The following is a 22,005-nucleotide window of genomic DNA, read 5'->3' as shown; positions in this document are numbered from 1 at the left end:
GTTAGTCTTGCTCAATGATGTTTGTAACGTGCGAAAATGGGCAAACTAAACGTGGCACTGTAGGGAAATCCTTACCACAGATCCAAGACAACCACAGTCATACTATCACTTCGCTCGTCACTTTTCCTTATTACAAAAGTGGTATGTGGTTGCCACAGAAAGAGCAGAACAAGGAGATAAGAAGGTAGCACCCAGCATCCCGCCTCCTGAGACAAGCACTGTCGGCCCCCTGGGGAATGGCCCTTCAGAGTTAGAAACAGAAAACGAACACATAGGGACATCCAGCCATTTCTGGAAAGTTGATAACAGACACCCAACTCTAGGGAGGCCTTCGGAAAGGACCACTGGATGCCAAATGTCCCCAACCTCCTGCCTAAAAGCCTGACAGCTTCAGAGCCAAAGCTGCCTGAGCCAAATGTGCCAGGTGCCAAGTGACCTGCTGTCCTGGAAGAAGCCCAGGCCCCAGTTCCCACTGCAGGAGAAGCTTCCCTCCCCACTGTGCCCACCTAGGAACACACCTGAGGTCTTCCCTGTGACTTGCAGAGGCCCTGCCACTTGACCACCAGCCAGCAGCAAAGTGTTCCAGCCAATGGCAGAGGCCTCACAGCCAATGGCCAAAGAGCTACACCTTTCTGCTAGAAATCCAGAAGGCTGGGGTGGAGTCTGATCTCTCCCTGTCTGTGTCTACCTGGCTAGCATTTGTAAGGGTGCAGGTGTGCCACTCACCAGTCCATGCCAGGGGCCAGGAGAGAGTCACCACAAGGACCAGAGGCCCGAGGGTAGCTCAGCTGATCTGTGTGGCACCTGGATCTGTAGCCACGGGCACAGTCGAGACTTCTGCCTTTTCTCTAGCACTTATCAACATCTGGAGTCATCTTATTTGTGGGCTCTCATAAGCATACAGAAGGCAGCTTCCATGGACCTCCATAGAAGCTTTCCCTGATGTCCTAAGGCTGCTGAGCTGGGCTCCTAAGGCCCTACCCACCCCTTTCCCTAGGTTATCACTGGATTGCTCCCTCCTCAACCCCTGAGCCCGAGAGGAGGGGTCAAGTCAGTCTGGTCCAATACTGTCACTCCAGGACCCAGCACAGTGGCCCAGAGTTGGGACATATGGAACATTTCCTGAGTGAACAAGCACATCAGAAAATGAAAAAAGAAATGGAGAGTGGGGAGATGTCACTCCAAATCCACCATCCACTCCTCTTGAGATGGCTTCATGGCCTCATCTGAAATTCACAGAACAGACACACCTACTTTCCACGACTGCTGGCAAGATTAGGTGAGAGGAAGTGTGTGAGCTGCTCACAGTAGCTAGTGCTACAGTATGCCTGCCCCTTCACTCCACTGGCCCCTAGGTCAGAGTTCAAGGCTGGTGTCCCTGGAGGGTCACGAGATAGACCCCTGCAGCTCCCAGCTGTAGTTCCTCCTGGGCTTCAGCTGTGGCAGTGAGCCAGCCTCCTGAGGGCATGGACCTCTGGCACAGATGGCAACATCACTACCAGGGCTGAACCTCTCCCGCACCCGGTCCCTGCGCCAGGTATTCCTTTGGGCTTTGGAAAAGACCCAGAGAGTGCTCCAGATGGGCTTCCCTGACCTGACCGTACAGATGCAGGCAGCTCCTTCAGGAGGTCGCAAAGGCTCTGCCTTATGCCCCGGCTTCCCTGTGAAGCCACCAAAGGAGCCAGGTGTGAGGCAGTATGAATATGCACACACCTCCAGCTCTCCCATCACCCTTTCATAGTTCCACGGAAAGAAAGGACAGCCACAGCCCACATCTTATGCTTGCTGACGTTTCTCTCTTTGGCACATTTCTGTTGGACTATGTGCCAGTGATGGCTGTGTGTTTTCCCAAAGCGTCCGAATCACTAGCATCTAAGACCTGGGGTTCCTCTCTAGGGGTTCTCATGCCCAGGATAGTCAGTCTCAGGGCAAGGCACTGACCAGCTACCGACCGTTCACTATCCCCCACTGCCACCCCAGCGCACATACACACAGGGGAGGTCAGGGAGAAGGCATATGTCTTCACCGAGAGCCTACAGGCACCTAGCTGCTGGAGCCACCAGGGCCTCTGGAAAGCCGTCCTTTCAGCAGCAAGCAGATGGGAGGTGGGAGAAATCAGCAACGTCAAAAAAATTTCATTAGGCATAAGCAGTCTCCCCCAGAGGTCTGAGGGAGAAAACACAGCAAGTAGAGGTGTCCCTGGGGAGTGGCAGCAAAGTCACGGAGTTCTGGCAGGTCAGAGTTGACAGGATCCTTTGAAAATGTGAAATCTCCTTCCCTCTGGGTCCCAAAGAGGAAACTGGAACCCAAAGAGAAGAGGAACTGGCCTAAGGCCACGCAGTGGGTCAGTGGGGGAGTATGGCCTAGAGGTCAAACTTCTTACCCATCAGGGCCAGTGCTGGACAGCAGCTGCTTCAGATGGTTTCCAGCCGCTAGGACCTAAATTAACCTCATCTTAAATATGTGTAAGGAAAGAGGACTCGGACCCGAATACGCAAGACCGCAGACGGAGAAGAGCAGAAGCAAAACCCCCGCAGCCTCAGAAACCCTAGCTCCCTTCCATTCCAGGCGTCTCGGGGGAAAGCCATCTGGGGCTCTAAGACTGTGGGAGAATGGGCGATGACTGGCAAAGTCCGATTCTTTTGCCACCATCACAGGTGGCAAAGCCGTCCGCGAGAGGGGAACCCGGGGAGAAACTGAGTCAGTCCCACAACCGGATTTGCGAAGCGGTTTGAGAAGGGCGGGCAGGAATATGTGACCGCCTTAGAAGGACTCCTTCAAATACACTAAGGAGGTGGCACCCGGCCGCTGTGGCCCACTCTCCCCCGCCTGTACGGAGCCCCCATCCAGCCGTGCGGACACCCTGGGGGAGCCGGCCCAGGGCCAACGTCGGCCAATCCCCTCAGTGACAGCAGAGGCGGCCAATCAACCCCGGAGCACAGCCCTCTCCCCGCCCCTGGTGGGACCCACAGCCAAGCGGACTCCAGACTGCTTCGGGAACGGCTACCCCACCGCTCCCCCGCGAGCGCTGCGCGGTTCCTTGGCCCTTTCCCTGCTCACCTCCCAGGGACGGCAGAGAAGGGCTGGCCTGAGCACTGCCTTCGCAGCGCCGCCGGCGGCCGTGGCTACCTTCAGCGCCATGATAGAAAGCGAGAATCTCCGCACGTCCCGACACGCAGGCACCGTTCTCGCGAGAATTCGACGGTGTGCAAAGTCTGGGGGCGGGCGCGTGTACTGCGCACGCGCGCGGCCGCACCGATTCTCACGCCCCCTTGCGGCGTCTAGAGCGCCGCTGCCGCCATGTTGTTGGGAGGTGGGGGGGATCGTGACCGGCTGGGCCCCTGGCTCGGGGTGGGGCCACGTCAGTGCTGCCAGCGACGTCACAATGCCGGCCCGGCCCTTCGGTGCATGATTGGCTGCCGCTGCCACTTACGCGTCGCGCTTCCTTGTCTGCCCCTCGGGTTCATGGGAGCTCTTTCTCTTTTCCTGTAGGCAGAGAGGAGGCGATGGCGGCGACGGCGTCTCTCGGCGCCCTGGCGCTGCTTCTGCTGTCCGGCCTCTCCCGCTGCTCAGGTAGCAGCCCGGCAGGGGCGTGTTTGTGGCGAGCCTCTGACCCACGGCAGGTGGTGTTGAGGGGAGGAGGGATACGGGGTCTGACATTTCGGGATCCGTCGCTGCGGGTCGGGCCTTCCTCCGAGAGGCCGGTGGCCTCGGGGCCCCGGGGACCAAAGCACCTCACGCACGTTTACCGGCATCCAGGCTTTTCCTTGTCTGCTCAGACGAAGAGGAGTCCCGGAGCCTCCGCGGTGCACCCGGCCCCCAGCTTCGGCACGGAACGTGACACGTGTCCCCGCTCCCGCTGCCTCTCCCTGCGGGTTCGGACAGGAGCAAAGCTCTGTAGTGCTGAGAGGATCGCGGCCAAAAACGGGGCTGGAGGAGCCACATAAGCCAGGAAGAGAGCTCAGTGAGGAGAGGGAGCAAGAGTGGGGCGAGTTAGATGGGGAGCCGAAGGGGCGCGCAGGGCCTTGAGTGCCAGGCCGAAGACCGGCTTTTCCGGAGGACCCTGCCTTACCCTTACCAGAGCAGAGCCAGGGGTCCCGTCGATTTGCGATCATGAGGGGCTGAGCTGTGAGCTCCAGTGTTTAGGAGTGGCTGCAGCAGCCAGCCTCGGGCCGGGAGCCTGGACTGGACAGGCTGCTTTCTGCATGTTCCCTTTTCCGTCCTCTTTCAGGCCAGCAGCCTTGCTGCCTGGAACATTTTGCCAGCCTGACTGGCCTCCCTGCCCGCACCCTCATCGTCTGCCCCTGAGGAATTCCCTGAGCTGTAGCCAGGGACGTATCCAGAGGACAGGGCTGGCCATAAAACCCTTTCAGGGCTCCCATGCGCCACAGAAAGCAGGCCCGACTGAGGCAGGACACAGAAGGGCTGGCGGGACCTGGCCCCGGAGAACCGCCTGTTCCCAGGGATCTTCCTTCTGTGGTCCAGACCCAGAGCCTTCTCTGACATCCTCTGCTGAAGCCATCATTCTGCCAGGGCACCACATTGAGACAGCAGGTGGCTGAGAACAGTCCCACTTTGGGAAGCCTTTCCTTCACACTCTCTGACCTAGGCAGCAGCCTTCCTTTCCCATGGGCCTCTGTGGTTATTGAGAAGGCTAAGGCAGGGTCCTTTCTCTCACAGCTGAGAAGCTGTGCTTCTGGAACCACAGCCTGTTCCATTTTCTTCCTCAGGAAACGCTGGGGCCAGCCTTGACCTTCTGTCAGCTGGCCAGGGGCAGATACCCTTTCCCTCGTCTTGAAAGGCCCCATGCACTGCCTGCCTGCAGCCCCTACCCCTGATGTCTCTGCTGAGGATGCGCTCAGTACTCATCCAGGCTGTTTGTGGCTCTGAATTGAGGCTGGCCTAGCCCCCAGGCCTCCGTGTCATAGTCCAAGTGTTAGCATGCATTGTCCAGTGAATCCTGCCCCCAGCACACATGCGTTTGTGCTTCCTGCTCACCTTCAGAAAGCCGCCTTGCCTCTCCCCAGCCTGCCTTCATAGTCATCCCGCCTCTCTTACTGCTGCATTTGTTACTGAGCACTTGGTTCTGTCTCTCATCCCACCTGGAAGGGGCAGTAGGATCCTGTGGGTCCTCAGCTGAGCCGAGCTGTGAGACAGGGCCGGGCCAGCCTTCTGCCCTCAGCCCAGCACACTCAAGCTGGCCTTCCCCAGATATCTCTCCCTCTTCCCCGCAGCCGAGGCCTGCATGGAACCCCAGATCACCCCTTCCTACTACACCACTTCCGACGCCGTCATTTCCACCGAGACTGTCTTCATCGTGGAGATCTCCCTGACGTGCAAGAACAGGGTCCAGGTGAGACAGTGGGGGTTCAGCCAGGAGGGCAGGTTGGGGTGTTCCTCACTGGCAGTTGACACGGGGACCCGTGTCGACAGAGGAAGAATAAGGATTCCAACTCTTGGGGTGCTGGAGAGATCGGGAGACAGCGATGCAAGATCCTAGCCAGTGTTGCTGGGTCCCCCTCCTCACCTGCTTTGTGTGCGGTTCCTACACGAGGTAACGCTGGGCTCATACCCCGCTGTTCCCTGAAAGTGTCTGGACTGGGAAAAAGGGCTGGGGTCTGCCCGCTCCGGTTGCCGTTGGCCAGTTTGTCTGTGTGGATGTTTTGTTTTGGTTTTATTTTTTCTTTGTTTTTTTTCTGAGACAGGGTCTCACTCTGTTGCCCAGGCTGGAGCACAGTGGCGCCATCTTGGCTCACTGCAGCCTCCGCCTTCCAGATTCAAGTGATTCTCCCCTCAGCTCCCAAGTAGCTGGGATTACAGGTGCTCACTACCAAGCCCAGCTAATTTTTGTATTTTTTGGTAGAGATGGGGTTTCGAGGGTTGTAACTTCAAGATTGAGGAGCCTTGGCCTTGGCCTCTGATCTATGTTCCCATAAGTCCAAAGAAAATTGATTGGGCCTTTTTTGGGTACAGATCTCTTAGGGTAAAACACCCCTTGGCCAGCCCACTGGGCACCCCTGACCCCAGCACCTCCCTTGCAGACTCAGGGAAATCACTCAGACATTTTCATCATCCTACCCCTGCTCACAGTCAACAGGGTTCCTATGGGTCCAGTTAGGCCAGCCCATGGGGGGCCCTGTGCCCCATAGGGGAAGGCTGATGCAGAGGGCCAGTCACGGGATTGGTGAGTGTTCCCTGGTACCTCCTGCCAGGGACCTGCAGGCCATGTGAGCAGCCCACAGGGCTCCTCTGCCCACACACCCAGAGAGGGCAGAAGGTGACTCTGCCTTTGTCCCCTCACCCAGAACATGGCTCTCTATGCTGACGTTGGTGGAAAACAATTTCCTGTCACCCGGGGCCAGGATGTGGGACGCTATCAGGTGAGGGGCCAAGGGTGCCCTTGCTGGGGGCGTTCCCTGCTCCTGGGTATAACCTGAAACCCCGGGGGTGGCTGATCAAGTAGGGCCAGGGGCCATGGGTTCGGGCTGCTGGAGAGCTGCGGTGTCGGCACTGGGAGGCAGGGCGCCCCTCCGTGTCCACTCTGCCCACACCCTGCACAACACACCCAACCCAGGTGTCCTGGAGCCTGGACCACAAGAGCGCCCATGCGGGCACCTATGAGGTCAGATTCTTTGACGAGGAGTCCTACAGCCTCCTCAGGAAGGTGAGGACGCCTGCAACGCACTGTACTCTCCTGTCCCTGGGGAGCAGGATGGGCTGGGTGAGGAGGTGTTGGCAGCAAGTCCGAGCCAGGCGGCCCTCCTGTGCTCCTGTCCCTTCTCTTCCTCAGTGTCTCTCACCCATTTCTCTCCTTTCCTTTCCGGGGCTCGGACTGGTGTTCCTGCCTGTCTTTCCTCTCCCCACCCCACCCTGGCTGCATGCTGGGCAGCCCTGAGCGCAGCGCCTCCCTTGCAGGCTCAGAGGAATAACGAGGACATTTCCATCATCTCGCCTCTATTCATAGTCAGTGTGGACCATCGGGTAAGTGGCCTGCTCCCTTCTCCTTTTGGGGGGCGTTGGGCTGAGTGAATGTTATCCTGGTCTGCTCGCCCATCCCCCTCTGAGCTGGCTTGTGATGTCCTTTCTTTCAGGGCACCTGGAACGGGCCCTGGGTGTCCACTGAAGTGCTGGCTGCAGCGATCGGCCTGGTGATCTACTACCTGGCCTTCAGCGCAAAGACCCACATCCAGGCCTGAGGGCAGCACCCCAGCCCTGCCCTTGCGCCCTTCAATAAACATCACAGGGACCTGGGGCTGCTGGCTTGCGTTGTTGTGCCTTCACCCCACTGGGAGAGCTGAGGGCTGGTGTCCCCTTGTCTGCCTGGTTGGTGGAGGCAGCGGGCGAGAAAGGGGCGGGCTTTGGTCTGGAACTCCCCTTCCTCCTCCCAGTGAAGTCTCCTGTCTGGTCCCCACAGAGCCCTGTGTCCACCTTCCCTGCATCTCTCTCCTGGTTCAGGGGTGAGGGCAGCAGGCTTGGCTGACCCCTCCCCAGGTGGCCCCACAGGCCTCACGTGGAGACAGCCAGCCTAGTCTCCATACAGCTCCTGTGTTGGGAGCTCCAGGCCTGATCCGCACACTGAGGGCTTTCCCTGCACTGCTGTCAGGCATGCCAGGCGCCCCCACCCTGCCCATGCAGCGTGCAGCTGTCCAGGCCCGGCCCCTCCACGCGCCACGACATGACCACACCACCTTGCTTCCAGTGTGCTTGGCCTTCATGGGATGTTGAGAAAACACACACCCATGGCCAAGCATGGTGGCGCATGCCTGTAATCCCCATGCTTTGGGAGGCTGAGGTGGAAAGATCACCTGACGTCAGGAGTCAGAGACCAACCTGGGCAACATGGCGAGAGCACGTGGTGGCATGCGCCTATAGTTTCAGCTAGTTGACCTGGAGAGGTCAAGGCTGCAGCGAGCCATGATCACACCACTGTACTCTAGCCTGGGCGACAGAGTGAGACCTTGTTTCAACAAAAAAACACTGGCACCTGTAAAGAGCACACCACTTCCTCCTAGAGACCTCTCTCCCAAGAGCACCCATGCCCTTGGGTGAGCACCCAGGCAGGCATTGTGGCCTGGCGTTCTACCTGCAGCTCACCCTGCAGTGCTGTCTCCCATCAGCCTGTTTGCAGCTTGGCACATGCTGGCTCCTGGCCAGCTAATGGCATTCCTTAGGGGCACTGAGGGCCCATGAGGCAGGGAGGGTCCTGGGGTCCAAAGGGACTGGGTGTAAACCCCAGGTGAGCCCCTCCCAGCCATGGGACCCGTCGGTTTGCTCAGCTGCTAGGCAGTACCCATGCCCACTTCAAGGTGTCAGGGGGTCTGTTGGGACCAGCCAACAAAGCCCAGACATCTGGGTGCTGGCTCACCCATTGGCTGTTACTGGAGAGAAATGGAACCCTCCAGAGAGGCTTTTTTTTTTCCTTTTTTTTAAGATGGAGTTTCATTCTTGTTCCCCAGACTGGAGTGCAATGGCATGATCTTGGCTCACTGCAACCTTTGCCTCCTGGGTTCAAGCGATTCTCCTGCCTCAGTCTCTCTAGTGGCTGGGGTTACAGGTGCCCGCCACCACACCCAGCTAATTTTTTATATTTTTAGTAGAGATAGGGGTTTCACCATGTCGGCCAGGCTGGTCTTGAACTCCTGACCTCAAGTTATCCACTTGCCTCAGCCTCCCAAAGTGCTGAGCTTACCGGGATAAGCCACCGCGCCATGTTAAGACCGCTCTTAAAAAGAAGGGAAGGCCCAAAAGCTGTCTGGGAGGTAAGGACTCCTCAGTACTTAGCTTGCTCCCCAGAGACAGTGGCACTGTGAGGGTCCAGGGGTGTCAGGAATTGGTGAGGGTTGCTCTGCCAGAGTCTTGGAAGGGGTTCATCTATACTGAGAGCCCTCTTCCCACCCCCAGGCCTTGGGAAGGGGGATTGAGCTGGGCGGGGCCTGCTGCTAGGAATGCAGAGGCTCCTAAGAAGAACTAGGCACCCACCCCAGGACAGTACACAGGAGCCTTGGGGCTGAGGGGCCACACCAGCTTTGCCAGCGGATGGAGTGTGCAGATTCGAGAGGAGTCCTGCAGCCGGAGGAAGAGCTACTCCCCCTGGCTGCTGAAGGAGCCAATCGTGTCTTGCCCACAGCCCACAGGACGGATGGCTGGGGCAGGCCAGGTGTGGTGGGCACCAGGGCAAGTGGCAGGCATCCAGTTGCTCTTTTTGGTTCTGGGTCTGCCACAAAGGCTGATGGCAGCAGGACCCAAACATGAAGTTGGCATTCCAGGGCATCCGTAGCCAAGTGCTGCCAGTCTTCCTGGCGCCACCTCTCCCCGAACCAGCTAAGGGAGTCCAGGCTCCAGGCCCGTCTAGGCCCACATCTCAGGAGCACTGGAGGGCACCCCACCAGAGGAAGAAGTGCGTGCCTTTAGGGCCATCCAAGTGAGCCTCCCAGCAGCTAGAGGGAGGCCAAGGGTAGAGTTTGACCTGCATCTCCAATCAACTCCAGCCAGTGCTCTGTGGGCAGGGCTGGGCCCTTGGAGCCTCGTTTCCCCAAGGGACAGTTAGGGGGCTGGTCAAGGGTTTGGTGTGCCAAGCCCTCAGTGGGTGAAGTCCTGGGGGGGGGAGCCATTATCTCCAGCCCCTGCCTTCTGCCCCCACTTCCTGCCACCCAGCCAGCAAGGCCCTTCCTCTTTTCCCTGCTGGTGGGGTGCGATATACCAGGCCTGCCCTCCCAGGGCTGCTGTGCGGCAGCCCACATCCTTGTGCCCCAGCCTTCCCTGCAGCAGGACTCCAGGCTTCTGGGAACAGGCACTGGAACTTTTCCCTCACAGCCTTCTTAAAATCTAATCTGTCACTGACTTGCTGCCCAGAACTTAGAGAAGTTTTAAAAAAATTTTTTTTGAGACAGGGTCTCGCTCTGTTGCCCAGGCTGGAGTGTAGTGGCGCGATCTTGACTCTGCGACCTCCACCTCCCAGGTTCAAACGTTTCTCCTGCCTTAGCCTCCCAAGTAACTGGGATTACAGGCGCATGCCACCACACCCGGCTAATTTTTGTATTTTGAGTAGAGACAGGGTTTCTCCATATTGGTCAGGCTGGTCTCAAACTCCCGACCTCTGTGATCCACCCGCCTCGGCCTCCCAAAGTGCTGGGATTACAGGCATGAGCCACTGTGCCTGGCCTATATTCTTTCTAGAGAATTGTAATGCCTCTTCACCCAATTCCACTCCTTCAAGGCAGCACTCCAACGGCAGGTTGTGCCCATGTTGTCTGTGGAGTTGTCTTTGAGGCCCTGGCCCCATACAGCACTAAGCATGGCTCCTGGCACTTGACAGCCAGAAGATTTGCTGAGAGCTCCCAGGATGGAAGGGCCCTGGCAACCACATAGGCATTCATCTGTCTTGCTAGGCACAATGGGATCACCAAATGGGGATGGCAGCTTCTGCCTTCCAGAGTGAATGGCACCAGGCCCTGCTGGGTAGGATAGAGGTGGAACCCACTTCTCTGTGGCATGTGCCAGCAGCGGGCCTCACATAAGGTTTGGTCCATGGAGATGTCCATGGCCTTGTCTGGAGGCTAGTCCAAAGTCAGCCTTCTGCCATCCTTCTACATCTGGTCACCACCCTGTGACTGTGATACCTCTGAATGACTCAGGTGACTGACACTGATCTCTCCTCCCAGAGTGCCACACAATTGCCCATGGGAGGTCACAGTCACTGTCCCTGACATCCGAGACAAATGGAGAGCTACAGCATGGCTTTCAGTTGACCCTAGCCCTGCCCCCTCTTCCTTCTCCCACCCCAAACTGACAAGTCTACCCCAGCCCAATAAGAATGCACACAGGGAGGCCAGGATTCAACCAAGTACAAAGGCAGCTTGCTTTATTCTCGAGATGCAGGGGGAAAGGGGTGGTGCAGCCTGTCTGCCAAACCCCACAGGCAGCCTAGGTCACGTGCAAAACCTGAGGAGGTTGGGGCCTCTCCTTCCCAGTCAGCCCACCGCCTCTCACTGGGGTCCAGGTTGCAGATCACCACCAAGTTGTCTCCAGGCCGCATGGCCCAGGATCTTCCACTGCTATGCATGGGGCTTGGCATCTAGACCCCTTGCCATCCAAGCACCCTCCTCAGTTCACTCAGGAGAGAAGCCCCTGCTCCAGATGGTGTGGGGCGCAGAATGGGCGCAGTGACTTCTTGGTGGACACCTTGCAGGAACCCTCTGTCCCTGCAGTCTTGCTCTCTCAGTCACTGGGGAAAGAGGTGACCCCCCAGCGTCTCCCCGTTCCCACACCTCAGAGTGGAAGCCACCAGAACAGCTGCTTCCCATTCCTCCCACCTTTCCCTCCCCTTCCCTCCCATCCCCAGCCCTCCCTCCCACTCTTCCTCCCCCACTCCCTTCCCAGCCATCAGTGGAGGGGGGAGTTTCACCTCTGCCAGGCTGCCTGAAGAAGCTGCCAGCCCCCAGGGCAGGTCCACAAAACAAAACAACTATTGGCAAGCACAGAAAGGGAGAAAAACCACAAAAATCAGGGGTGCCTTTGTCTACAAATAACTGCGTGCACAGCAGTGGGGAGAGGCCACGCTCAGCAGCGAAGCCGACACCCTCTTGTGCTCCTTTCAGCTCAGCTTCCCTGTCTGCAAGTCCACGGGTCTCGTGGAGAGAGCACTGGGTGTGTGTGTGCGTGCACGTGCAAGCACACGCAAGAGCGTGGGAATGGGGAATGCACACGCACAGCTGAAGGGGTGCCCGTTAAAGATATGCCCCCAATGCGGGCCACCGGCGTGGTGATTACTTGGGGAGAAGGAAGAAAAGCGTCCCTTCTCCTCAGGACCTTCTCTCTGCTAACAAAACCCTGTGCGCACACCCACATGGGGAGGTGTGTGCGCGCGCTCAGCGAGCGCGCGTGTACGCGCGCACGCGCACACACACACACACACACACACACACACACTAGCTCTATGGGAGAGTGAGGGCTGGGGCTACAGGGGGTTCCCTGGGCCTGGGCCGTGCACCCACCCGGGCAGCTCACACGGTGGTGACCGAGAGCAGAGGGTTGTAGACCCGCTTGCCATCTGCCGAGCGCGCACCGTGGGCCAGCATCTCCTGGATGGTGATCCAGTTGTCCAGGATCTTCTTGTTCCGCTTCTTCATGGTCTTGCGGTGGCTCAGGGCGATGATGTTGAGCTCGGGCTTGCTGTCGCCATTGTGCTGCTCCCGCAGGCATTCCAGCCGGCTCTGCATCATGAACTCGCGCCGCTTCCGCTGCTCGCGGGCCCGGATCAGATGCTGCTTCCGCTCCTCCTTGCTCCAGTAGCGGCCCATCTTCATCTCGCTCACCGCGTCGTCGTCAGTGGTCATACCGCTGCGCTCCTCCCGGATCTTCAGGGCCCGGGCTTTCAACAGCCGATCTCGCACGGGCCGCTTGGCCACGTAGCGGGTCCCGTCGCTGCGCACCTTCACCTTCCACTCCATGCGTGGCGCTTCGGTGGCGGCGGCCGTCCCCCCGCCCACCCGAGGGCCGCCGGCCAAGCTCAGGGGGCCATGGCCCAGCTCCTCCAGGCCTCGCGTGGGGGTCAGCTGCATGCAGCTGTGGTAGTGCTCGCCCTCCTGGCCCTGGCTGCGGTGGCGCCGCGAGAGGTAAGGGCTGCCTTCGGGACACATGCGCTCCAGGGCCAACCCCGTCTTGGGGTTGCGGCGGCCGCGCTCCTCCGCGTGCTGCCTCCGGCCAGCCTCAGGATCCCGGGAGAGGGACCGGAACTTGGCGGGGCTCCCCTGTGAAGGAGCTGACTTGGCAGGGGTGGCAACAGGGGGGCCGGGAGGGGTCCGGTTCAAGTTGGAGTTGCCGGCAGCGGCCCGCCGCAGGGGGCTCTCGGGCAGGGGCTCCACGAGCAGCGGGGTGCTGCGGCAGCTCTCTCCAGTGTTGTAGGCACTGGTGCTGTCCTTGTCCGATTTCTCAGGCAGCTCGGAGATGTCGGACAGCTCGTGCTTCTTGGGCTCGCTGGCCGCTAGGTCGTAGAGGCTCTCCTCCTCCAGCAGCCAGGCCTTCATGCAGCGCTCGCGCAGCTGCTGCATCTTCTGCGCCCGCAGGATATTGCGGCACTTGAATTCCAGGTGTCGTAGCTCTTCCTCCAGCATGGCCATCTCGTGGCCCAGACTCTCGTTGCGGTTGACGTCCAGGGCGCTATTGCCTGCAGAGGCCCGGGGGAAGAGGAGGCCCAGCTGGTTGCCGTTCTCCAGGTGGCACTTGATCTCCAGGAGCTCGCGGTAGCGCTCGTACTCCTCGTCCGTGAGGCCTGGGACGTCACTCCCTCCCAGCCCCGCCCCCTCAGCCAGCAGAGAGTCCATGCTGAAATGGAAGTCCCGGCTCTGCAGGGCGTCCCCTTGCAAGCCAAACTTGCGCAGGCTCCCCGGGGTGTTGGTGGAGCTCGGGGGCTCGTCCCCCAGCAGGTCGTGCTCAGAGCTCTCTTCGTTCCGGGTGCTCTCGTCTGTCCGGCCCACCCCGCTGTCCAGCTCCTGGCTGTTGCTCAGGCCTGGCCCTGCATCCGGAGTCCCCTTCTCCTCTTCGTTTCCCAGCTAGAGCAGAAAGGTTAAGTACCACTCAGTTAGGTCCCATGGACAGGATTGTCACAGGAGGATCTGAAGGGGCTTTGAGCCTGGTTCATTTCCTCACCAAGCTTTGGGAGACCCTGCACAGCCTCAGCACCCTCTGCCAGGTTCTCTCCTTGCCCTCCCCACCAGTGCCCTTCTCCTTCCTCACCTGCTGGGCAGGGGGTGACTTCAGCTTACGAGCACGCAGCTCCCCCTCATTCTCAGAGCCAAAGTCATCCAGGAAGTCATCCCGGTCGCTGTCTTTCCACCGTTTCGCCAGCTGCGGAGACAGGCCCTGGTGTCCCCACAGCTTCAAGGACCTCCCCAGATACTCCTCTGGTCTGATCTGGGCCCCAGACTTGGCCTCTTTGTTTCAGTGAAGTTCAACAACCTGAGGGGTGGGGTCCCAGCCCACTCAGCCTTCAGAGGCCAGGAGGGGAAACAGGCCCTGGAGACCCCTGCCCACCTGCCCTCCATCAACTCTGGGTTGTTGGCACATCTGTGCCCTAGCCATGGTCAGCAGCTTCCAAGACAGAAAGCCTGATGTCAGGGCCCCAGATTGCCCTGCCAGGTGCACACACCTGACTCTCAGGTCGGGCCACCAGCAGGGAGATGTTGGTGTTCTCTTCCTGGCTGAGGATAGCTACCGCCTCTTCCCGGTTCTGGACGTCCACACCGTTAATCTGAGGCAGGCCAAGGGAGAATCAACAAGGATGCTAGGGCTAACCCTGGGGTGGGCCCTGGGCGGGTGCAGGGAGCCCAAGCACTCTGGGCTCGGCTGGACAGGGCTGGGCTGTGGCTTGACCTTTGGGAGGATGTCATTAAGTGGAAGGTGCCAGGGATCGGGTAGCCTGGCCCTTTCAGGAGTAAACGTGTGCTCAGGACAGCATGCAGTGGGGGCAGAGGGAGAGGGGCCAGGAAGTGTCAGAGCAGTACGGGCCCTGGATGCCAGCAGATCCCATGGGCACACAGGAGCCACTGGGGCGAGTGGGCAGGAGGGAGATGAGACTCAGCCCGGGTTTGGGACATGGCAAGCTGTGTGGCCTCTCTGGCTTGGCTCTTAGAGGGAGAGAGCTAGGGATGTGCTAAAGAGAGGGGGCTGGGCCACTGGGCGCAGCGGGGCCTCAGGTCAGGCCTACAGCCTGGGAGCGCTCACCTGGATGATGCGGTCTCCCTCACGGATCCGGCCATCTTTGGCTGCAATGCTGTTGGGATTTACCTGCAGGACACATGCATCTTGGGGACTTGGCGCCTAACGTGGCCTTTTAGTAGAAGGGGGCAGGCTCACAGTCAGGGGTCCCCACAACAAGCTGAAGGCTCTCTGGCTCCCCCTCCGCTCTGAGCCCCAGGAAGCAGGGGCAGAGGCTGTGGACTAGTCGCCTCTCACCGCCCCTGCCCCTGGCACTGTGGGGCTCTTCTGCACAGAAGCCTGTACTTTTGGTCAGCCCTGGGCGTTGGTGGGCAGTAGGACACTGTCTGTCTAGAAGGTGGCTCTAGTCGGGAGGGCAGCGAGGGGCCATCGCCTCCTGGGGATACACAGACATCTGCCCAAGACGGATTCGAAAGAAGGCTAGAAGGCAACCCTGATGCTTGTTCTCAGGCCTGTCTGCTGTCTCACCTGGGCACAGGCCTCTTTCTGCAGATGACTGCCCCACTGCACAGTGGCTGAAGCTGTTGACCGTCCTGGCCTCGCCACACAGCAGCCTAGGTGTGATGCCCTGTCCCTAGTAGCTGGGACCTAACGGGCAGCCTCTGAGCCATGGGCAGGCCACGTGGAGGGGCCTCAGGGCCAGGGCACACCCGTCTGCGTACCTCTCCGACGTAAATGCCCAGGTCTTCCTCGTCGTCCGTGCGGTAGCAAACCATCAAGCCCAGCTTGTCTCGGTGGCTGCTTTTATACAGCTCCACCTCCTGCCACAAGGGTCCGGGAGGAAGCAGAGGTAGAAAGCCCCAGAAACGTGTGAGCAAGGGAACAGACGGCACAGCCCAGCCCCTCAGCCCGCAGCCCCTCAGCTTCCTCTGGAGCCCCTGAGCTTTGACGGTCTCTCTTACCATCCCATGTGGTGCATGTACTCAGTGGTCTCCCTACCAGGAAATACGCGAGGCACGCACAGAGGCACAGGAGACAGAAGACAGACGTGCATGGGACGTGGACTCACCGACATGGACGGAACACGCAACCTCACCCGCACCCTCCCTGACTCAGCCAGACGCGTGCCGGGAGGGCCACGGGGCCGGGCCTGGGCAGGAAGGCACACAGGCATCGGAGCGGCTCCCGCGGTCGGCTGCGGGCCCTGGCCTGGCCACCCGGCTCACCTCATACTCCAGCTCGTCCAAGCGGTCTGCCTCCTGCGGGCCGCCCTCCATAAACTCCGCCGGGTCATAATACTCATGGCTGATGGGGGGGCTGCCCAGGAGAAGGTGGGGGTCAGATTGGCCGACCGTCCTCTCACGCCTCAGCCCCAGCTCCCAGGCAGGCCAATCCCAGCATGCCTGGCATGGAGACCTGCTCTGCACGTACACTCAAGGGTGGCTGGCCCGGCTGCCTCTTGCAGGGCCCCCCTCTGGGCAACATGCAGCCATGCAAAGACCAGGGACGCTTCTTGGACCGGAGTGTGTGGCATCCACACAGAGGACCTGGGCACATCTAGCTCTCCTGTCCCCAAGACCAGACTCCTCCAACCATGCCAGCTGGCAGGAACCGACTTTGCCAAGCTCCAGGTGCCCACCCGCCCACCCAGCACTGGCCCCACTCATGCAATGCCCCCAGGAGTTATCCAGGCCCTGGAGGACTTCTGCAGAGCAGAGGGGGCCCACCCTACCTCCAAGGAGCTACCCTCTTGGCCGCAGCGCTGAGATTGGCTGCTCACGGCCCTGTGCCTACCTCCCTGCAGCCCGGGCTAAGATTAGCAGAATGAGGCTCACGTGGTCATGAGCCACCAGGCCTGGATGAAAGGCCTTTCTTCCAGTCAGGCCAAAGAAAGAAGCCGAAGAGATGGAGGAAATTCAGAGCAGGTAGAGGAATGAGACAGACAAGGGATGCAAGAAGATTCAAGGAGTGATGCTTGTGAGGCAGCAGAGGAGAGAGGATGGAGGAGGAGGAGCTGAGTCCCTCAACCCTGGCACTTCCAGCAGCGACGTCCCGGACAGGACGGTCCTCCCTTGGCCCTGGGGGTAGATACAATGGGGCACCTGCTGGAGCCTGGCCCAAGGCTAGAGGCCTGGAGGTTTCGGAGCCCTTGGGTACCATGATCCACTCTGGAGGCCAAGGGGCCTGCTTTGTGCCCAAGAGGGTGGCGTGCAGACGGCCACCCCAGGTGGCCTGCCCTCTCTGGAGGCAGGGCCCGGGGCCCTCCTGAGGGCAACTCACAGCTCAGACAGGACGTACGGCTCCAGGATGACCATGGGCGGGGTGGGCGGACGCAGCTTGCCCAATGCCATGATATGTTCGAAGGTGATGTCGGTCTGAGTGCCACTGTCCACCAGCTGCAGGTCGTGACAGGAGCTGTCCCCCCGGAGGCGGGGGCTGCGTCTCAGCACCTGGATCACCAGGGGCTCCTTGGAGGAGCGCAGGGCCTGCAGAGTTTGCTCCTGAGACAGCTTGGAGAGCTCCTTCCCGTTCACCTGCGGCAGAGACACGCCTCTGTAAGAACCCTCAAGGGCCCGCTCCTCCCCTCTGAGGTCAAGACAGAGGCCCTAGCTAGCAGGACCTGGGCTGACAACCAGCACCCCCATCTGCTCTCCGCCTGCAACCCTGGCTACCTTCATCCACTGACGGCCGGCTGGGGATCGCCAAGTCACACCAAGACCTGGGGGCTCGGCCTCTGTGCACTAGGTCTGGAGGCTGTGATCTCGCCCTAGAACGTCCTCCCGTCTCTGCTTGAGCTCTCCTGGCCTCTCCCCACCCAGACCCGCTTCTTCCTAGGGCAGCACTGAGGCCAGAGCTAGCAGAGATCTCACTGAGTTCCTTGGCAGTGACTGGACCATAGCTCATCAACATCAAGGCAACAGGCAAACTTGACTCTTCAGATGAGCTGAGTCTGTCAACAAATGTCTACTCACTAGGGAGGGCCAGGGTCAGGTTTGGCGGACAAGTGGAAAGATGCCTAAAGCTATGGTCTTGTGTCCTCACAGTGGCAACTAAGTTGCCCAAGAGAAAAGGCCTTGACGTACAAGAAGCCTGCTGGAACTGCAAAGTGGCCTAAAAGAGGTGGCAAGAAAGTGGTCTTTATAAAGCCACCACTGTTTTTTGGGCATGTGCCATGTGCTAGGTTACAGGCAAGAGCCCTGATGTGGGTCCCCACAAAATCCTAACCCCCAACAACCTTGAGGGAGATGCCATTATTGCAGATGAGGAAACCACATCAGCAAGCTCAGCAAGGTGGCTGAACTGAGTCAAGGAAGGGTCGGGAAGAGGAGGCCATCGAGGGTCGGAGCCCAAGGTGGAAGTGGGACCTGAGCAGCTCTGTGGAATGCTTTGGAGGGGTGAAGGAAGGAGGATGGAGAGGAGCAGAAGGAAGCCCATTACCCACAGCGCAGCACACAAAGTGCGTTGGACCCTAGTATAGTATGCTGCAACCTTCACGTCCTTGGGGAAGTAGAGAAGGGATGAATGACTAAGGACCAAGAAGGACTGAACAGACTCCACCAGAATGCAGGACACATATGTCATGGGTCCAGCAAGGGGAAGCCGGAATCACTTCCAGGAGGAGGCAGGTGTGCAGGGTATTCTCATGGGCTCAGCAGCTTGTGGAAGGTTGAGCATGGGGACAGACCTTACCCGCAGCTGAGGGAGCACACGGCCAGCCACATACGCCTCCGTGGGAGGCAGGAAAGGCTTCTGGAGCAGGGGGCACCTGGCTTCCATCAGGCAAAGGGAGTGGGGCCAAGAAAAGACACAGGGAGGCTGGTTTGCAGGTGGAAGCGAAGCTCCCAGTCAGCATGGAGATGGCAGGGCGAGGAGACCGAGTCCACCTAGGGATGGGGCAGGCTGGGAACTTGCGCCAGATGAGAGGGCAGAAGGGCTCTGGGCATGGGCGCAGGTGGCCGCGGCTGCACAGAGTCCTCTGCTTTTCCGAGTTGTGTATTAGGAAGTTTATAAGAACCCTCTGTCCTGCATCCTTACGGTGGCACCTCCCTCCCCGGGTTTCGCACAGAGATGCCAATTCCAACGGCAAAATCTTGTCTTAGTGCCTGCCACACAGCAGAACCACCACTGTAGGAATCTTTTCGGGAAGATAACTATCTCAGGAGAGCCCAGCTTGTCTTTGAAACCCCTGTGGCCTCGGCAGTGGCTCCTGCGTTATCTTTTTGCGATTTGACTATGTCCTTGTAGATAATCATTGAAGTTTTCTATGTCTCCCTTCTCCCCCAGATTTTCATATTCTGAGAAGAGCTTTTTGTCAAAATCAGTTTTGTCTTACTATAAAAGAAACAGCTTTTTCTTGTTGTTGTTTTGAGACGGAGTCTTGCGGTGTTGCCCAGGCTGGAGTCTAGTGGTGTGACCTTGGCTCACACAACCTCTCCCTCCTGGGTTCAACCAATTCTCCTGCCTCAGCCTCCCCAATAGCTAGGATTACAAGCACCCACTACCACACCCAGCTAATTTTTGTGTTTTTAGTAGAGATGGGGTTTCACTATGCTGGCCAGGATGGTCTCAAACTCCTGACCTCAGGTGATCCGCCTGCCTCTTCGCCTTCCTAAGTGCTGGGATTACAGGCGTGAACCACCATGCCAGCCATGCGGCCTATTTCCTTCCAGTCTTTTTTCTTTGTGTGCCATTTTGCAGCTGCAGGCCCCTTAAGGTCCACCCACAGCAACACACCTGTAGACCATCATGTTCATCATCACCTCACTAAGGCTGCCTTTGATTTTTTGTTATTATAAAGAATGTGTCAAAGACACATTTTGGGCTCCATTTTGTACATTTTTTGTGCTTAAATCCTTGTGTAACCAGTGGCTGTCAAGGTGGAGAAAATTTCTCGAGGTGGAATCTCTGGATCAAAGACTATAAAGGAAACAGCTGTTAGCCAAGAAGGTATTTCTTGGAAGCCCATAAGAATGTCAGTCGGGGTAGAGTGGGCTTGGGAAGGCTGTAGACAAAAGGACACGAGGAACAGCCTCAACACCCTTGGCAGCAGTAGCTAGAGCAGACTGAAGCCGGAAAATTCGGAAGCCAGTTGTCAAACACAGCCATTACTGATATTTTAACTGTAGAAATGTACAGATAACTGAATGATATTAACAACAAAGACAATAAATCCTCAGAATGCCATCACTGTCTAATTATCTTAATACACTTTTCTGTCACCTGTGCTCTTGGGGTTATTCACATCTGGCGTGGGAGGTTGGAATACTCTGTGATGGTGCGTGCATCCCTCCCTACTCCAATTTCAGTGACATCGCAATGGTGGCTTGAAATCTGCTATAGTGGCAGCATTTACACCAAGGAAATCGGCAAATGCTCCAAACCCGGGCTTTTTGTCTGGGATCATTTACCGGCTTACCACTGCCCTTGAGGAGACGCTAACACAGAAGCAGAAGGGCTCGGAGCTGTCCTCAGGATTTCTCCCTGAACTCCTGGGGCAGGACACAAGCAGGCAGTGGGACGCTCAGGTGACAGAGATGACAGAGAACGCAGGAATGACTTTCTCCCCAGAATCATTACCCAGCAGCAGCGTTGCTATGGAAACTGAGGAGAGCTTGCTGGGTGGGCTGGTAGAGGCTGGGATGTCAAGAGGGGGATGGGCACGGGTACAGCCTCAGCGCCTCGAATCAGTGGCAACCAGAGTGATCGCCTGTGACAGCCAGGCAGGTCTCTGGGTGGAAGCCACGGGCTTCAGCAGCCATCTCGGTCTCTCTCTGTCTCTCTGTCTCTCTCTCTCTCTGTGTGTGTGTCTCTCTCTCTCCCCTCCTCCTCCTCCTCATCAGGTCATGCTGGACCCTAAAGAAGAAATGAGCTTCCCTCTGGGGAGGGGCTGAGGGCTACCAACAAGGCAAGAAAATATGGGGCCATGAGCAAAGAGGTGCAGGGCCAGACGCATGGTGAGGAGCTCAGAGACCTGCCCCCGCCCCCAACCATCCTAAGGTAGCACACTGGTAAAGGCAGCCCTGTAATGCCCCAACCTCCAGTCTCTAAAAGGCAGAAAGGCTCAACGTGACCAACCCCAGGCGTGCTTCCTGCCGCACCTGCAAATGTTTCCACACCCTGGGAGCTCGCTCCACCAAGACACAAGGCCTAGTTCAAGCCCCAGCCAAGCAGTTGGATCAAAGACCTACAGGGACAAAGCAAAGCAAGATAACAATATCTTTATGGTGTGGGATAGACAGGAAATTCTTAAGATCCAAAATGGACGAGCAATAATGGAAGAGATGTAAAACTTCAAGACAACAAATGACACCCTAAACACAGTAAAAAGGCGGGCTCAGAGGAGATCTTTACAATGCACAGACCTCATAATGGGTTTTCCAGAATATGCAAAGAATTCCTACAAAACAACAAGAAAACACAGACACAAACAACTCAAGAAGAACATGGGCAAAGCATATGAACAGGTGCTCAGGACAAAGGGGACCCAGGCCCACCACCAAGCACTTAAAGCCATGAGATTAGAGGACATGCCCTTCAGGACGCCAGGCCACTAGGAGGACCAAAGGTGCCAGCGGTCGAACAGACAAACAATTCCTGCTATTCCATACTTGTGGTTAATGGAGGCGCACTTGCTTATTCAGAAGATATACTTGGTAGAAAAGACACCCAGGCCCTCAGGAAAGGGAAGCAGAGGAAGGGTGTCGCGGATGGGAAAAATCCTCAGGCCAACAGGGCCCACATCAAGGCTGGGTGGCAGTGCTGGTATGTCCCATACTTCCCCGGATGCTACAGCAAGTCCAGGAGGCCTCAAGGTACCCAGGCTGGAGCTCGGCCTTTGACTTGTGATTGTCTAATTACCTCCCTTTCATTAAACTACAGACCCCAAGAGGGCTTCACGCTGGGCTGTACTTCCATCCCAACTCCTGACAGTTTGCTGAAGATAAAAGTGTAATATGTTGCTTGGCTGAATTAAAATTTTTTATTTTTCCATAATTTGTTGAATATATATTAAGGACCTGTAATGTATCTGATCTTTCTTTAAAAATAATAATAAGAGATGGGGTTAGGCCGGGCATGGTGGCTCACGCCTGTAATCCCAGCACTTTGGGAGGCCAAGGCAGGAGGATCACGATGTCAGGAGTTCAAGACCAGCCTGGCCAACATGGTGAAACCCTGTCTCTGCTAAATATACAAGAATTACCTAGGCATGGTGGCGGGTACCTGTAATCCCAGCTACTCAGGAGACTGAGGCAGGAGAATCGCTTGAACCTGGGAGGCGGAGGTTGCGGTGAGCGGAGATCATACCATTGCACTCCAGCCTGGGTTACAAAGTGAGACTCTGTTAAAAAA

At 58.0% G+C, this 22,005-nt stretch overlaps 2 protein-coding genes across 10 annotated transcripts in view; one reads left to right on the top strand and one right to left on the bottom strand.

Annotated features, from left to right (window-relative positions):
• The first annotated feature begins 3,387 nt into the window (after positions 1-3,387).
• On the top strand, positions 3,388-7,257 carry SSR4 (signal sequence receptor subunit 4). Its single transcript, XM_017516715.2, has 6 exons — positions 3,388-3,573; positions 5,235-5,353; positions 6,306-6,380; positions 6,575-6,664; positions 6,916-6,981; positions 7,092-7,257. Exons 1-6 carry the CDS (start codon positions 3,507-3,509, stop codon positions 7,194-7,196), a joined length of 522 nt encoding a protein of 173 aa, XP_017372204.1. The 5' UTR covers positions 3,388-3,506; the 3' UTR covers positions 7,197-7,257.
• Positions 7,258-11,088: 3,831 nt separating this feature from the next.
• Positions 11,089-22,005, bottom strand: part of PDZD4 (PDZ domain containing 4) — a 29,926-nt gene continuing 19,009 nt past the window's right edge. For 2 of the 9 annotated variants that reach the window (XM_017516711.2, XM_037734298.1), the window contains exons 2-9: positions 16,936-17,189; positions 16,450-16,733; positions 15,882-15,972; positions 15,378-15,476; positions 14,722-14,784; positions 14,147-14,248; positions 13,735-13,845; positions 11,089-13,550 (exon numbers count right to left, since the gene is read on the bottom strand). In XM_017516711.2, coding sequence (XP_017372200.1) covers positions 12,003-13,550; positions 13,735-13,845; positions 14,147-14,248; positions 14,722-14,784; positions 15,378-15,476; positions 15,882-15,932 — 1,974 coding nt within the window. In that variant the 5' untranslated portion in view covers positions 15,933-15,972; positions 16,450-16,733; positions 16,936-17,189 and the 3' untranslated portion in view covers positions 11,089-12,002. Of the gene's footprint in view, positions 13,551-13,734; positions 13,846-14,146; positions 14,249-14,721; positions 14,785-15,377; positions 15,477-15,881; positions 15,973-16,449; positions 16,734-16,935; positions 17,190-22,005 lie in introns of those variants that run through there. The other 7 variants (XM_017516705.2, XM_037734297.1, XM_017516712.2 and 4 more) reach the window with 6 other exon arrangements.

The sequence above is a fragment of the Cebus imitator genome, unplaced genomic scaffold (genome assembly GCF_001604975.1).
Source record: "Cebus imitator isolate Cc_AM_T3 unplaced genomic scaffold, Cebus_imitator-1.0 Scaffold599, whole genome shotgun sequence".
Classification (NCBI taxonomy): domain Eukaryota; kingdom Metazoa; phylum Chordata; class Mammalia; order Primates; family Cebidae; genus Cebus; species Cebus imitator.
Note: the sequence above shows the minus strand (reverse complement) of the source record. Positions and strands in the feature narration are given on the sequence as shown.

What these genes read in the sequence shown, in the direction of transcription:
- SSR4 (XM_017516715.2), top strand. Translation starts at nt 3,507, where the DNA reads ATGGCGGCGACGGCGTCTCTCGGCGCCCTGGCGCTGCTTCTGCTGTCC. An exon ending in CGGCCTCTCCCGCTGCTCAG is followed by an intron (nt 3,574 to 5,234) that starts GTAGCAGCCCGG and finishes TCTTCCCCGCAG; the next exon opens with CCGAGGCCTGCATGGAACCC. An exon ending in AGGATGTGGGACGCTATCAG is followed by an intron (nt 6,381 to 6,574) that starts GTGAGGGGCCAA and finishes CACCCAACCCAG; the next exon opens with GTGTCCTGGAGCCTGGACCA.